Raw genomic sequence first — 17,489 nt, 5'->3', positions numbered from 1 at the left:
ATGACAAGTTGTATCCTTACCCTTTTTGCAATGTACCTCATTTAGCTATGAAGAAGTTCCATCAGTCATTTTGGTTTCTAATTTCTAGACCAAAGCCCTTAAGTATCTTGGTCTTTTTCAATATCACTGCGAAGAAATATCAAATAATGCCCCCAAGGAATTTCTTGCGTATGCAGGGACATGCAGCTCTTAGAAGTTTTCATTGACAAATTTCTGAGGGTCCAGGGAACAAAACATGTAACCTATACATGATATTGCTCTTGCTGACAAGAAACTTAAAATGAATTCTGGAACAAGACCTAAACTAAGGTGTAGGCAAGACATCAACGTTTTCAGCCAAAAATACTCAACCAATTTTTTTTCCCTGATGAAATATACACAGTTACGGATCTTATCACTTTATGAACTCAAATTCAATGACTATTTTCTATGTGTTACAAAAACACCAACCAAAAAACAAGTCCCAGTAATTACTATTTTACTTGTATCTAATGTATTGAGTGATTTTTGTGAAAATGTACACTATTTATATATACATTGTACATGGTAACAGTTGGACATAAATGAAATAAGAATTATTTCACAACATTAAAACATTTGTATATTGCACATAAATGCACTCTTTTACTATCACACACACAATAAACTGTCAGTGTCTATGGCACAGAATCCATTGCTGGAGGTGGTGCTAATTTGAGCTGGAAGTTTTCTTGATTGAAGATACTAGATGATCCTCTGTGGGACTTGGGCGAGGATCCTTTAGACAGTTCAGTAAGAAGGGCCATCTACAGTACAGAGGAATTTCAGCTGTTAGTGATTACATATGTATCCTGTTTTATTTTTGTGAAAACTGCAATCATAATCTTTTGGGTATTTCATTATCACAAATGCAAAAATGACCAAGCTAAATAATTTTGTCTTCATTATTTAACAAAGGAGAAAATGAAATCTTTTTTTTTTTTTTTTTTTTTTTTTGCTTAGTTTTGAATTCCTTAATTTAAAAATTGGTAATTAATGAAAGACAAACAGAAGAAAATGGAAAGAAAAGCAGAAAATGAACAAACCCTTGATGGAGTCTTTAAAAAGCTCTTCATAAAGTCTAGAGTCTGATAGTACTGAGGATCTGCAGCAATTTTCTAATGAAAATAGAGCAAATACAACATGCAATTAATTTTCTGACTCATATCAGGAATACTGTATAAAGGACAATTTTTGCCCATTGTTTTTGCATTATTACACAGGTGATAACACTTTTTGCATTTTTTTTTTAAAAAAGTTGATCCGATGCAGTTATGTTAAAAGAGAGGTAACTCTGTCTCATTTGAATCCACCCAGTTTTATATTCATCCACTGAAATGGTTGGTTGAGGGGAATTTTTCCATATACATGTTCCATACTAGGAAATCTCTTCACTATACAGCAAACATCATGTTTATGTTAAAAAAAAAACAATATGTTTTTGTGAAACACTGATTCCCTCTTATGGCAGCTCATGGACAAAATTAAAGTTTTTCAAAAGTAGGTCAAACTCCAAGGTCAGGAGGTCAAAGATATTGGTAATCAAAGAAACGTCTTGTCAAAAGGAATACACATGAAATATAAAAGCCCTAGAACCAATCTTCAAAAGTTATGGCCTAGCTAAAAGTGTGTTAAAATTTTATAAAACTGGGTCAACTCCATGGTCAAGGTCATGAGGTCAAAATATGAATCCCCCCCCCCCAACTGTTCAAAAGTTATGAACAAAGTTAAAGTTTTTGTGGACAAACAGATTAACAGACAAACCAAAAACTATATGCTCCAGAATCTCCGATTAAAGGGGCATAAAGATAAATTAAGAATACATATATTATGTACTAACATCTTTGCCCTTGGATTGTCCCCTGTTACTAAGACTGCGGTGAAATCTGGTACTCTGGAACTGTCCTCGTTTCCTGTGGCTACACAGATAACAGATCCAGGAATCCTCTCCATCAATTACACTAACAGAACCAATGGACTGTAGACAGCCCTTATGGTAACTATGACCACATCTGAAATGTTCACATTTTACAAACTGACATACAATGTACATGTCTGAAATGCATTCTCAGCGACTATTGCAATAATTATTTCAGTTGTAGTTCTTATTTCAATAGTGGACACAACAAATGTACATTGATAAATCATAGAATTACATAGCATGTTCAATGTTGTGGTGGTATATTTTAGATGAATAAGTATAACCATCATTTTACACAAGACAGATATTAAAAAAAAAAAAACTACCAAGACATAAAGTAACCAAATCAAGCTAGTAAACAATCATTATTTTCCTATGGTTAGTGTTCCTTTGCTGTATATCAATTGTACCATGCATGTAGTTATCATAGTGAATGAATGCCCAAACAAGACAAACAGTATCTGTATACCAGAACTATATATATATATAACTATATAGAATATAAATATTAAATGTGATTCATTTCCATACAAAAATAATTAATATCTCTTGTAAAAAAGATTCTCTACCAGTACTACCTGAATATAATCACAGTATCCATCTCGTTCTGATTAATAAACTGTTTACTACACAGATTACAGCTGTCTCCTTTAGGAATGTAGCCTTTGGTGGCCGCTGATGTTAAATTCTTCAAATGGACATGGATATCATGGTTCAATAAATTCTTACAAGTCTCCATCAGTGTCTGAAATAATACAAAACTATTAACAGTGCTCACTAACCAATAAAACAGACCACTGCAGGAGAGTTGAACATGGCTCCATTGTACCTGTAATAATTATATCTGATAAGAGTACAGTTCTAAACATATTATAATGTATGACACCTCTGGATGCTTCCTGGACCATAAAGACTAAAAAGTCTTATTTTTTCAATTATTATTAAGAAAAGTGAGGTTGCAGATTATAGCAAATAGCTTATAAGGTGAATGGGAAATCTTTTTACCTATTGTATATGGCCATTCCTCATAAGCTGATATGCTGGTTCTTTGTTTTACATGTATTTACAAGGGAACAAAGAGAGAGTAGATACACTGGCTCATCAATATTATTTTGACTAATCCATTTTTAACAGCTGAACCAGATTTTCTATATCATTACAATAAATCCCTTTGTTTAACTAATCATTTTAAACTCTGAACAACATACTGGAGGCAATTTCATAAATATCATTAACTGTTAAATATTACAAGTAATAGCTTTTCAAAAAGCTTGCCTGACTAATCAATCAATATCTATGGAACGTATATGCAAGAGAGGTGCTAAACGTTTCCGTCATCAAGGAGCGACATAGTTGCGATACATCATTACACAAGATGTACAGTTGACTTTCATAAATGTCTGAATGTCATAACCAAATACTACAGATTAACGAATATCTAAGACATGCCACTGGATGGTCATTTATTAGTTAGCCCACGGGCTGACTAGTTACGTTGGGATGAAATTGCAAGTGCGCTAGCGTAGATTATAATCAAAGGCGGATCCAGCACCGGCGCGCCGGGCTTGCGCCCCCCCCCCCCCCCCCCCCCCCCCGTTTGAATTTTTTGTATGTAGAACTTATATGATCATTTTCCTAAAATCAAGGAAAAAACACCTCTTCTTTGTAAGAATTCGTCAGCTTCCGGGGTCTTCGCCCCCGAACCCCCATCAGGGCTTTGCCCTGGACCCACTGGGGTTTCAATACAGCCCCCTGATCCCCTGTCTTTTACTGCGCCCTCCCGTTATGAAATTCCTGGATCCGCCACTGATAATTCTGGGAAAAACAGTTAGATGATTCGTTTTAAAGAAATTCATATTTCATGTACTCTCTTACTAGAGGGCGCGCTTCCCTGGTCAGTGATAGATTGACGAGACGGCATCTATTTAAATAGACTGGTCTGTTTTCCGTCGTTCTTGACGACGAAATAAATTATGAACAGTTTTAACTGTTGTCTTGAAGTGTTTGAGACTAAAATGCTTAAATGCTGCTCTAGAAATCAAAATAAATGACCTTTACACTTTATATATAGCTAGCGCAAAACAAGATACTAATACACCCCCCCCCCCCCCCCCCCGGACAAAACTCAGGCGATGATGGTCTTACCATATACATGTATTATAAATGAGTTTAAAAATACATTTTTATATAGGGGCAATTGGGGTAAGTGGACACTCGGGGTATGTGGACACATTTTTAAAAAATTGCTTAAAAATTAAAGCAAACAAGAGTTATCAAACCTGTTCAGCTCTCGTTGTAAAGGAGGAAGCAAATGTGTTAACATCAAAGACAGGGAAAATTCAAGGTCAACGACTTCGATTGAAAAAAGGAGAAAACTGTGACTCGATCCGTAAGTAAACTGCACAGAGCCATTTTCTTAGTATTGTCATAAATACTGCAGAGATTAACCATTGTTTAAATAAAAACTGTTCGCCTTTAAGCAAAAGAACTTGTTTTCAATCTATACAATGACGCATCAGTTTTAAGTCTGGAGTGTTTACATTGATGTATTTTTGCAGTTTATATTATTTTTATCGCATCATTCATGTAAACAATATATAATCTTCACATAAAAAATGGCTACCCTTTGAAAAATCTGTAAACAAACATAATAAAAGCTTGTGTATTGATAATAAAATATTCAAGTTCAGTCCGTTAGAGGCGTTGATATTTGATAATAATTAGATACTAGTTTTTCAAATATTATATTAATTTACACATTATTATGTTTTGTTGTTCAAGTGGAAGGGAAAATTGTAAGCTTTCTTTTTACGTTTACCCTTTAGAAAGGTCACGTGATAATGAAAAAAATTACGTTGTGTCCTTCATGGATTTATTACAATTTTCAAGATTTATTAAAAAAAAAAATATGTAATGAATGGCAACATACTCTTCGAAATTAATAATTTGCAAACACAAATATTTATTTGGTTAGAATAATTGATTAGATTAATTTAAAAATGTCAAAATGTCATATTGTGACCACTTACCCCAAGTTTGTTGGGGGAAGTGGACAGTGCAAAACCGTGACAATGTTATTTAAACAGCAGTCTCAGGTTTAATCTTTAGATATTCAGTTTGAATTGTATCGGTATAAATCTTAGTTTAATGTATCAAATTAATTTTTAAATGATATTTCTAATCATGAAAATAATACATAAATTGATTTTCTGTAACATAAATTTAAATAATTGCAAATTAAATTAAAAAAAAAAAAAAAAGAAAAGTAAAGGTATCTCTGATGGTAAATATTTTCTTGCACAGAGATTTTGGGTTTTTATGTAACTAAAATAATTTTTTTTAATTTCAGAAACGGAAAACATTGTAAAATGGCCAGAAAGAAAAAAGACTGGGTGCCCAAACAAGGAAAATGGGACAGAAAATCTTTAAGTAAAGCTGTTCAGTGTGTTAAAACGGGGAAAATGACCAAGTTTAAAGCTTCTAAGATATTTGGCATTCCAAGAACAACCCTGTTGAGGAGACTTTCAGCAATGGATTTGGAGTCTCCAGCATCAAAACCAACCACTCTGTCTAAAGAGGAAGAAAACTCTCTTGTTAGTCACATTTTGGAGATGGAGGAACGTGGGTTTGGTTTGACAATATCAGATGTATGTAAGCTTGCATATTCAATTATTGCACACTCAGGAAGAAAAAATCCATTTAATGCAGACAAGAAAATGGCAGGATATGACTGGTGGCAGGGATTTCGAGACCGGCACCCATGCTTATCTCTCCATAAACCTGAAGGTCTAAGTGCTGCTCGTGGTACTATGCTTAATCCAAATGTAATTTCAGGCCATTTTACCAAGCTAGGAGATCTTATGGATAAACTCAATGTAAAGTCAAAACCCCAGCAAATATTTAATGCAGATGAAACAGGATTTAGTACAGTTCATCAAACATCAAAAATTGTGGGGAGGAAGGGGAAGAAAGCCATTCATGCGAAAACAAGTGGTGAAAGGGGTGAAAACATTACAGTTTTGTGTTGTGTAAATGCTGAGGCCCATGTTTTGCCACATATGGTGATTTTCAAAGGAAAAAGAATCAGTCAAGCTTTAATGAGCAGTGCACCAAAGAACACACTGTTTGCATGCAGTAAAAGCTCATTTATTGATGGAGAACTGTTTGGAATATGGTTTGAAAAGATTTTTTTGTCCAACCTCTCACCTCAAAGACCAGTGTTGCTGATAGTAGATGGCCATGCCTCTCATATTACACTTCATCTTCTGGAAGCAGCGAAGACAAATGACGTTGAAATATTCTGCTTGCCGCCTCACACAACGCATTGGACACAGCCACTGGACAGAAGTGTTTTTGGGCCCTTAAAGAAGGCATACTACAAGCATTGTGAATCATTTTTGAAATCAAATCCTGGCAGACAAATATCCAGATATTACTTTTGCGGAATTTTCTCTCATGCATATAATGAGAAAATGAATATGGTAAATATCTTTGGAGGTTTTAGAGCTACAGGTATTTTTCCCTTCAACCCTCTGGCTATTCCTGCAGAGGCATTTGGGCCATCAAAAACTTCTGTCTTAGCTTCTGTAACCAGCACTACCAGTGAGGGGGAAATGCATCAGCTGAGAACATGGCAGTCTCTATTGGTCAACCAACCCAGGTTCCAAGGAGCTCCTTGTCAGTCTCAGAAGAAATTACAGAAGCACTTCAACTTCCAACAGTTGTCAAAGAACCAGCTCAAAGAAAAACTAAGAAAGTTCTTGGTGCAAGATGTGTAACAGAGAATGAATTCATCAATGAGATCAGACAAAAGGAGGAAAAAAGAGAAAAAGACCAGATGGAAAAAGAAATAAGAAAAAAAGAGCGTGAAGAAAAGAAACAAAAGAAAGAGATGGAAAAATTGAAGAAACAGCTTATTAAGCCTACAAGTAAATCAAAGAAGACTACATCAAAGTCAAAGGAAAATATCCCTTCTCACACTGACACCATTAATTGCTGCTCCTACTGTGGGGGGTACTATTATGATGAAGATTCAGATGATGAGGACTGGGTTAAATGTACTAGTTGTGATGATTGGTACCACGAATCTTGCACTGGAAAATATGGACGCCAGCTAGAACATTTTGTATGTGACAAGCATTGATAATTTTTTTGATTTGGTTTTCCACTTTCTAGTGTGTTGGAGAATGTTTACTTGTGTGAAATACCTTACATATTGGATGTTTTGAGTCACTGGAATTATATCGATGATTTTATGTCATTAAAGTTAGAAAAACATATATGCATTTCAAAATTTTTCATAATTGAAAAAGGGTAAAGATAACGGTTAGTGATCGATCTCAGAAAATTAATTTCAATTTTGAAAAAAGAAAAAAAAGATTCATTAATTTTAACTTTTTTGTCGATAATATAAGGATGTGTAATTGTATCTTCAAAGACAATGTGTACTGTTATTTCATAATTTTCAACACTGTCCATTTACCCCAAATCTATGGGGTAAGTGAACACTTTTTAAAATTTAACTTTTTAGCCCATATATTTCAAACCATTTGAATTAAGTTGAGAAATATTTTACACTACAAAGAGATAAGAGTGAACTATCAGTTTAGTATATTACAAGAAAGATTAGTTCAGATTAGAAGTTTTCAGACTCCAATTAAACCTTTAATGTGTCCACTTACCCCAGTTGCCCCTACAGTTTTGAAATTGTTTTGTTTTTCCTTTTCAATCGATTTCTGGACCTTTCTCATATTTATAATAACTGACGTGCTTTTTATGAAATGAAAACCAGTAGAGATCATGATGTCTTCTTCATTTTACCGATTCTTTACTTAGAACCTTACGGGAGTGAAGACCATTCTTCTACCATGTCTACCGATACTGACCTACACTCTTGTCACTGTATTAAAAGGAAACCCTTGTTTATCACAAAGCATGAAGTAATATGCTACTCGCTGACTTTCTAAGCTTTTTTAAAAACCTAACCTTGTAACGTACATTATTTATGTAATATTGAAAGAAAGGCTAAGTGGAAAACAGACTGAATCAAGAAGGGATGTCTCATTTACTAGGTGGAGGGAGTTTGTTTGTGATTAGACTAGTCTACTTATGGGATAAATAGTAAGAATAATCTACAGATCCATTGCTTTAGTGTTGCCTGTCCATATTCAATGTGTTCTCTTAAAAAATGAGATAAAATTTACTGTCAATAAAAAATCTGGAGCTTAAGAATCATGTTAAAAGTTGAAACAACCCAAGAAAAAGGCGCGAAGATAATTTACATGTAACATTTGGCGCGAAACGATTGTATCACCCCTTTCGTAGAAGGCAAATGGACTGATCCAGTAGTTTAGAAACGCAGAAAAAATGTTAGACGGACATGTCTGTACAAAGAATCGCAAAGAATAAACATGTGCATGCAAAAAAAACTGAAGGAATTAAACACTTCATTATTTTGCATCAGTTATATGATTCTTTCTTCTGCAAACTGTATTTGTTTAAATGCAGGTAACAAATTCCGATGTAAATCAGCTTGCATAAAATCTAGTTAAGAATGATCGCTTTGTTTCGGATCCCTGAAAAATTAATCCTTACAGTGCCTGACGCACGTGGCGTCAGGCAATAAAATTCCTGCATTCCTAAGATTTACTCCCTTTGTTAAACCAATCCTTTTACCAGATGCTAGTAGCAAGTCTATAAATAACTTTTCATTTTCCTGTATCTCTATAGGGTTAACTCCCTTGTCTACGTGATGAAAATCGTGCTGAAAACCATACTTGCCAACCCCTAACATGTAATAAAAAGAGGGTCATGACCCTCTCTGGAAAGAGAGGGTCATGACCCTCTCTGGAAAGAGAAAAATCTGGTCAAAATCTGTAACAACATTCACGACATATTTTCCATTCATATTGCATATGGCTTAAAATAAATTATCGCTTATACAATATTGTTAGCATCGGGCTCGATATCATAAATAATCAAAGTACTGAGAAGTACAGAGAGCCGGGCTCATTTACAGAGAAGTGAACAAGTCCGTTTTACATGAAACATACATTGTAATTACAGATGAATAACAACAAGACACTGGAAGAATATGTAACACAAAAATATATTTATGGCATATAGTATAAATAAAAAAAATGTTTAAAAGATAAAATAAAATAAAATGCAGTTTGAATTTACATTGATGCAGCAAGGTCAAACGTTTATACACAGACGGGTCCTCAGCGGGGAGTTTTGCATAAAGGTGTGCATCGGGTCACATGCTCCCCGCATTAGCCTGGTAACACAACCTTTATCTATAGAATGTGAAGCTGGCAGACTTGATGAAATTACCTATCGCATCTTTTAAACAAATAATTTATTGAAGAAAAGGGGAGAAAGTATATTATCAATTTTTTTTTTTTTTTTTTTTTTTTTTTTTTTTTTAGAGAATTTCTTAGTTAAATTAAATTTGTTTAATTAAGTGTTTGTATTGCTTCAAAGGTGGTTGAGCATACGTACTTTATTCTTACTCATATTTAATTTGGCGGTGAGGAAGCAGTATTTCCGGTTGAACACCGTAACATAAACCGGCTATTGCTCTACGAGCAATGCGCTCGGCTAAAAAGAGAAAGTTTTATAGATGGAATTTTGTTTTTGAAGCTTCAACATCACTTGTTTGCACAGGGTCCGTTCGCCTTATTTATATTGCAGAAATTGAATAATTAACCAATGGATTTTTTAAATAAATTATATGTACATTGGTACATAAATTGCACACGGGAGACAACAGACGAATGCATGTGGTCACACTATACCGGTAATTTATACCTGTACTAATCAAAGACCCAGCAGACCAACAGAAATTAACATCTCAGTCCTTTAATTGAACATAACGCAGATTGTATGATCCCCTAAATTACAGTGACATTATTAAGTATAATTAAATCAATTAAGCATGTAAAGAGCATAAATATCAAATTTGAATTACTTCATTAAGATTACGGTTAATAAAAAAAAATACTGTAGCAACATTTGAAAAAAACACCAAGTAAAATATTTAATAAAATTAATTATAAATGTTGATATTTACTATATACTGTATATATAATAGGGCGAACGAGATATAGGGTGAACAAGAATAATGGCGAACGGACCCTGCGCGAACGGATTCATGCGAACAGGTAGATAGGGCGAACGAACCTGATACCATTATTTAACCGCCTGTTGTTTCTTTTATTCATATTCTTTTATCCACTAATTAATACACTAGTTTTATCAATTTTCATTGGCATCAATTTTTGTGCAATCAGCGAATGATTCAGTATTTCGTAAACACAGGTCATCATAAACCTTTTTGGTATGCTTCTTACTTTAATGACCATCAAATTCTATTTTAATTTTCACTCTGCAAAACAAACAAACAAACAAACAAAAAAAAAAAAAAAAAAAAAAATTAATGTTTAAGGAATGTTGATGGAACCATTGTAGATGTATTTTATATGATTGGATTTGTAATGAGCTTAGTGGTTGAGAAGACTACAATATGGGGAGGCAGGACTTTATGTATCTGTAACTAAAGTTACTCCCCCTGCTCAAATAAAGAACAAGCTAATTTTTAGTAGTAGTAATATTTTAATACGTAACAAGGAATATTTGTCAAACACTGATACCAATGTTTTGCAGCTTATTGCCATGATAATCAAGTCTCTAAAAAGGGGGTTAAACTCTAGAGTCTAGGGTCATTACGTAATACAGGTAAATTTTTATTATACATAAAGAAAATTTATAAAAACCAAAGCACTAAATATTTTTAAATGCTATACATGTATATAGTTAATGTCTAGGGTCATTACGTAATACCGGTAAATTTTTGTTATACATAAAGAAAATTTATAAAAACCAAAGCACTAAATATTTTTAAATGCTATACATGTATATAGTTAATGTTTGGAGAGAGAGAGAGAGAGAGAGAGAGAGAGAGAGAGAGAAATCGAAAGTATAGGCCAACTCAAAAAATTGGGGTATTTCGGATTACTCTAGCACAAATTGTGGTAAGGCATGCATGGATCAAATGGGATCCGGATCCCTGGAAAATTCAAATTTATTTGAACTGACATAGTAAAATTACTAAAGCTTTGCCTTGGACCTCTTCCCCTTGCGATTTGAGCCAACACCTCCTAGGGAAAAATTTCTGGATCCACCCAACAAAAAAATACAATCGGGCTCGGGCTGTCGACTTGAATATAACCGATAATGCTTAAATTATAAAGAAAATCGATGTCATTTGAGTGTTTTAATGCAGGGAGAAAATACTTTTGTGATATCGGGTTGAGATGGACGCGCTGGCGCGCCGACGCGCCGAATACAATTAGCCTTGCATATATATACATTGTACAATATGCACCTGTATATTTAGAATCATTTAATTGAAAAGAAGCAATTGCAAATTTGAATATTTAATGAATTAAAATGAAAACATTATGAAATATTATGAAAACATTTCCCAGATAATTGTTAACACCCGTACTGATAATTTACCGATAAACAGCCTACGGTACATAGCCATCGACATTGTTTACCAGATCCAAACTTGGGTTAATAACTGGAAATGACATGTGCGAACTAATTTACAAATCAAATCTGGAAATCGGGAGATTTTCAGGTTGTTCAGCAAAAATCTGGTGAAAAGCATGACCCTCCGTGTCATAAGAAATAATCAGGTTAAGGGTCGAAAAATCGGATGTAACCCAACGAAATTGGGTGATTGGCGACTATGCTGAAAACAAATTTATACACACCTGCTCATAATTATAAGTTTCCAGCATTCCTAGAATTAATTCCCTGACTTCTCCAAACTTTCCAGTACTATAGGCAGGATCCTGAGAGAAAACAGATTTCTGATAGATAACTCATAAAAATCATATCCTATTAGTAAATGCTGCCTGCACTTTCTTCCAAAAATAAACTCATACAAAACACGAAAAGTCATTCACAGTACTTTATACCTACATGTACATGTATAAACCAGATGATAAACAGAAAACAGAATTTAAACATGCAACAACATGAAACATGTAAGTATACATGTAGATTAATAGAACCAGGTTCAATACATGCTTAAGAATTATCACTGATTATCTATGCTTTTTTTCTGCATAACATTTCTCTTGCTGTTAACATCTATGAGTATCCTTTTATTTAAATATCTTTTTTCTGTTCTATCAATCTAACCTGCATGATTTTGTGGAGAATTGTGGGTAATGCTATGTATCCCATCATGCTGTTGAGGACATGGTGTGTAGCTTTTTTGAAATCTGAAATGAATTGGATATCTCATTTTTATTCTACATGAAAATACATTTAAAAATCATCAATGAAAGCTTAATTTGTTTATGTCTTGAACTTGTGATCTCAAATTTTTCATCTACAGTTGAACTTCAGTATCTCGAACACCGATATCTCGAATACCATGGATATGTCGAAGTGATCCGAATGTCCCAACCACATATTCTTTAAGTATTTTACCCTCAATATCTCGAATCCTCGGATATCTCAAAGTTTTTTCTCAGTCCCATGGAGTTTGAGATAACGAGGTTTGACTGTATATTGTCAAGGTACTCAAAGCTCTTTACAAGCCAAGGATCTACATGTATATACTAGTATACAGGTAACTGTTACAGGTCACTTTTACATGTTAATACTGTAAATTAAGAGACTGCATGACACAGTTTATTAATATAAATCCCAGGGATGGGGTAATTGTAATTAGTATTTGTAATTGAGCGTAATTAATTACATTTTCTAAAGTAATTGGAAGTAATCTGTATTTGAGCCAGTCTTCAATTACAAGTAATTGAATGTATTTAAATACAATTCCAAAAATGTCATGTATTTTCAATTACTTTTCAATTACATTTCAATTACTTGTAAGTTTAAAAAGGTGTCTTTTCAAGATACACAGTTCAGTATACCTGAGTGGCATGGGCTTGTGTTTGTGCAACAATTAAATGTCTCAGAGTGCTTAATTTGTTTATACAGCATGTCACACTGCCCAGGGCAATAGGTAGAGGTGTAATTTTGTCCAGGTGTGAACCCCTCTAATATCCAAGAACAAAAACACTGAATAAAAGTTCATTATAGTAAAAACCTTATTCAGAACGAAACATGAATTCTTTTCGTGTCATTTGAGATGTCGTTTGAGTGATGCTGTGTTTGAAAATCTGATGATGATTAAAATGAACTCAAAACAGTAAAAATATTTCAGTACATAATGCTTTGTGTATCTCAGTGCCGTTTATATATGTATTTGTTCTCAAGATTTTTTAAAAATAAAACTTAAGTAATTGAAATGTATTTAATTACATTTGTCAAAGTAATTGAGAGTAATTAATTACATTTGAAAAAATCAATGTAATTGTAATTGCAAGTAATTGACAAAATTATCAATGTATTTGAAAGTAATTAATTACATTTCAAAGTATTTGACCCCAACCCTGATAAATCCATAATGTTGATAAAAAAAATCAAGTATTTCCTACTTAAAAAAAAATCAAGTATTTCCTACTTGGGGAATGGCAAAATAATGAAAAATTTAATTCAATTCAAAATTCAATTTTTAAAATAGATTCATTCTGAACAAAGACTTCTGTTAATTGATAAAAGCATATAATATAAAAACATTTTTCAATGAAGTAAAAGACATGTACCTTCTTGAATCTGTTTGTTGTTTATATCTTTTAGTTTTCTTTGTGGTGACATGACAGTCTCAAGTAGAGGGAACCAAAGAGACTGAAAAATACAGGCATATCATATTGAATGGGTTAAGTAATCATGTACATAAATTGGCGTATTCAAAATTTAGCAGAATCACTGGGTATGGAGTGTTTGGCGTAATCCTGAATTAGCTCTACATACGTTTGCGCCATCATGATGTATTTATTAATGATTTATTAACGGTATTCATTAATTAGCATTGTTGTCTGTGGCAAAGGCGCTAAAATATGAAGCTCGCTTTTTTAAGTACACATACAGTATCTGCTTCAAACACTACTTCTGGAAACTTAGAGTTTTCATTTTTGTTACATGATATTTTTTAACAAGAATTTTTTTTTCCTTTTTTGGGGGGTTGGGGGGTTTGGGGGTTGGGGTTGATATGATTACCTCTCGGCCAGCCTCATCCATTTTCCCAGAGTTCCTTTGACACAACTGTATGACCACTACAATAAGGGTCTCTACTTCCTGGAACTGTACTGTGACATCTGTATTCAGAAAAAAAGCACTTTATATGAATTTTACAATGTGTACATGTAATGGTAAAACATCAAAGATGTCATGACTTCCTACTTTATATAAGTCAATTATAGTAATGACAGCTCTGCAAGACTGTGTACAGGGCATGCTGCACTAGGGGACTCTGGGTTCATTTTCATATCAAGATTTACTTTTTAACAACTGTGACATACATAATTATTGCACAAGTATGATTGGCAACACACTAACTTCATAAAGAAATCAATCCTAGAGCTGTACATACCTTTCTCTGAATCCGGTGTCAGCAGCTCATTGGTCAGTAACTTCAGTTTGTTCTGAAGGTTCTAAAATTATCAAAAATACAGGTGTCCATGAAATATATACTTGTATGTATACATTTACAACAAAACTTTCCTGTAGAATGCTTTAGTTTATACATTGTATATATAAATAAATAAAAATAAGCTGTCCAATGTCTTACAGTCAGTATGATTCCAAATGCCCCCTGAATGTCCCCCGCTTTCTCCAGTAGGTATGCTGTGGCTTCCGAGTGCTTGTGTTTTCTACAGATCTGTGTCATAGGTAGGACAATTTCCATTACATGAAATACAGCTATTAATACTAGTATTACAAAATATTTTAACATGCCTATAATCAATTTTTCATCTTATTTTACATGTATAATAAATCAACAGCAATTTTAGATGATGAGGTCTTAATTTGATCTTTTTTAATACAATATTTGAGATCATCTTGCTGAAATATCTAAATCAGGGAGGAATACTGATATATTACTAAAACTATTTTTATAAACTCTAAATACAGTATCATTCACTGAATCAATGATTGATTGATTGATTGATTGATTTAGAAAGAAAGCACTTACCCCCAGTGTTTGTTCCAGCCTGTATCCCTCATTAAGCTTGATAAAATTATACACATCTTGGGGCCTGAACTGACACATTAGATCCACATACAGTTCTAGGATCCATGGCTCCACATTCACCTGTTTGTCAGTGTGTATGGCACTGCTACCAGATTCCCTGTGACATATATCAGACTGTGACATGTATCAAACAGACTGTGACATGTATCAAACAGACTGTGACATGTATCAAACAGAATGACACTATTAGACATAACGGTACATGCAATAAGGGTCCCATGGGCCACAATGCTTGCTTGATTTAAAGATGCATGTAAAAAAAAAAGGGGGGGGGATGTTAAATTAATTTAGAAAAAGGTCATAAAAAATACACAATTCATTTTTGTATATACAGTGGAAAGGGAAATTTTCTTTAAATTTTACACTTTAGTTAATATAATATAATAATCCTGCCTGTTTGTTTGCAAAATGCAGTAAATTTAAGAATTGCAGAAGTGAAGTAATAAGTGTAAAAATAAGTTCATTCCATTCGTTTGTTTATGATAAGGAATCTTGGACTTCAGTGTTACTTTTACATTCATCATTTTTGTGCAACATCTTTTTATAATAATTACTCCCATGAAAATTCATGAAAAAGTGATGTTATAGTGAAGGCAAAATGCCACAAAGATTAACACAGGGAAAGGGATCCCTATGTCTACCACACACCCTAGCAATACATATGTAACTTCTTCAAATTTTACAGAAATAACGTACCTGTATGACATCACTCCTTTCAGGAACTCAAACAAAATCTTAGGATTACTCTTCATTTTATTGGCGACTACTCCCAAATTTTTGGGCATGGTAGAAATCACCATCTGAGCTGCTTGTTTACAATCAATGGAAACTAGTTCCTGCAAAAGTTTATAGGTAGGTAAAGTTCAACTCAGCTACTCTGTCACATGTTTAGGAGAACTGTGTCAAATATAGACAGATTTTGATTGGTTTGTTACCTCTGTGTGACAGATTTTGATTGGTTTGTTTCCTGCGAGTGACAGATTTTGATTGGTTAGTTTCCTGCGAGTGACAGATTTTTATTGGTTTGTTACCTCTAAGTGACTAAAAGCCTCTTCTTTTAGCCTTTCTTGTTCCTCCTTTGTAAATCTTTCACTGTTCAGTATGCTGGTGATGTAGCTGAAGGCATGATACTGACAAAAGACAGAAAGACTTGTAAAGTGGCTTTAAGCCATGAAACACAACACTTTTACAGATAGCATACAAACACGAATATGCATGTCCTGGGTGAATCTATGGTTTTTATAACTTTTTTTGGGGCAACATATGACTTTATAAAACTTTTGAATCAATACAAGTACCTTTCTTGAGGGATCTCTCAGGTAACAGGATAAAATCTTGTCAAATTGTCTTCTCTTTTCATACAGCAACTCACAGACTCGATAGCTGAGTGAACAAGAGGCCCATGGGCCTTGAATCGCTCTTCTGATAAACTGTACAACCTATCACTTCTATTTGAAGCCTCGAAGTATCCTGTATATTTAGATAAACCCTTGAAATTCCAATTCACACTCTGAGAACCCAAGATGATTCTAAGCCAATTAGTACCTGAGAGTTGGTCATGGTGACCTACTTATCACTTGTCATTCTCTGAAGACCCATCAACCAAGTTTGATGATTCTAAGCCAATTAATACCTAAAATATTTTTTTAAAATTATAACCATAAAATTTTATAAGTAGGTCAAAGTGACCTACTTTTCAATTGTTTTACTCCAAGGACCCAAGATGCAAAAGTTTGATGATTCTAAGCCAATTAGTACCTGTAATATTTAATTAAAGCCATAAATTTTCAAAAGTAGGTCACCGTGACCTACTTTTCAGTTGCTGTACTCCGAGGACCAAAGATACATCGACTGACAAAGTTTGATGATTCTAGCCAATAAGTACCCAAAATATTTAATTACAGCCATAAATTTTCAAAAGTAGGTCACGGTGACCTACTTTTCAGTCAACCTACTCCGAGGACCAAAGATGCATCAACTGACAAATTTTGACGACTCTAAGCCAAATAATTCCTGAAAATATTAAATACAGCCATAAAATTTCACAAGTAGGTCACCGTGACCTACTTTTCAGTTGTTGTACTCCGAGGACCCAAGATGCATCAACTGACAAAGTTTAAAGATTCTAAGCCAATTAGTACCCGAAATATTTGACTAAAGCCATAAATTTTCATAAGTAGGTCACCGTGACCTACTTTTCAGTTGTTGTACTTCGAAGACCCATGACGCTTAAACTGACAAAGTTTTATGATTCTAAGCCAATTAGTACCCAAAATATTTTATTAAAGCCATAAATTTTCCGAAAGTATGTCATGGTGACCTACTTTTTAATCGACCTACTCCGAAAACCCATGAGGCATCAACTGACAA

The 17,489-nt window shown here is 33.8% G+C and overlaps 2 protein-coding genes across 2 annotated transcripts in view; one reads left to right on the top strand and one right to left on the bottom strand.

The window, feature by feature from the left end:
* Window positions 1-467: 467 nt before the first annotated feature.
* Window positions 468-17,489, bottom strand: part of LOC133191961 (vacuolar protein sorting-associated protein 8 homolog) — a 38,052-nt gene continuing 21,030 nt past the window's right edge. The window contains exons 29-42 of the mRNA XM_061327750.1: window positions 16,418-16,502; window positions 16,151-16,249; window positions 15,816-15,955; window positions 15,060-15,216; window positions 14,655-14,744; window positions 14,457-14,517; window positions 14,084-14,181; window positions 13,630-13,711; window positions 12,155-12,237; window positions 11,722-11,802; window positions 2,518-2,684; window positions 1,859-2,030; window positions 1,065-1,136; window positions 468-785 (exon numbers count right to left, since the gene is read on the bottom strand). Coding sequence (XP_061183734.1) covers window positions 657-785; window positions 1,065-1,136; window positions 1,859-2,030; window positions 2,518-2,684; window positions 11,722-11,802; window positions 12,155-12,237; window positions 13,630-13,711; window positions 14,084-14,181; window positions 14,457-14,517; window positions 14,655-14,744; window positions 15,060-15,216; window positions 15,816-15,955; window positions 16,151-16,249; window positions 16,418-16,502 — 1,516 coding nt within the window. The 3' untranslated portion in view covers window positions 468-656. The remainder of the gene's footprint in view (window positions 786-1,064; window positions 1,137-1,858; window positions 2,031-2,517; window positions 2,685-11,721; window positions 11,803-12,154; window positions 12,238-13,629; window positions 13,712-14,083; window positions 14,182-14,456; window positions 14,518-14,654; window positions 14,745-15,059; window positions 15,217-15,815; window positions 15,956-16,150; window positions 16,250-16,417; window positions 16,503-17,489) is intronic.
* LOC133192342 (uncharacterized) lies at window positions 5,295-6,717 on the top strand. Its single transcript, XM_061328359.1, has one exon. The coding sequence runs from the start codon at window positions 5,308-5,310 to the stop codon at window positions 6,715-6,717; it is 1,410 nt and encodes a 469-aa protein (XP_061184343.1). The 5' UTR covers window positions 5,295-5,307.

This window comes from Saccostrea echinata, unplaced genomic scaffold (assembly GCF_033153115.1).
Source record: "Saccostrea echinata isolate AGI-Se365-2 ecotype Australia unplaced genomic scaffold, CSIRO_AGI_Sech_v1 ptg000025l, whole genome shotgun sequence".
In the NCBI taxonomy this organism is placed as follows: domain Eukaryota; kingdom Metazoa; phylum Mollusca; class Bivalvia; order Ostreida; family Ostreidae; genus Saccostrea; species Saccostrea echinata.
This window is presented reverse-complemented; position numbering and strand designations above follow the sequence as displayed.

What these genes read in the sequence shown, in the direction of transcription:
- LOC133192342 (XM_061328359.1), top strand. Translation starts at nt 5,308, where the DNA reads ATGGCCAGAAAGAAAAAAGACTGGGTGCCCAAACAAGGAAAATGGGAC.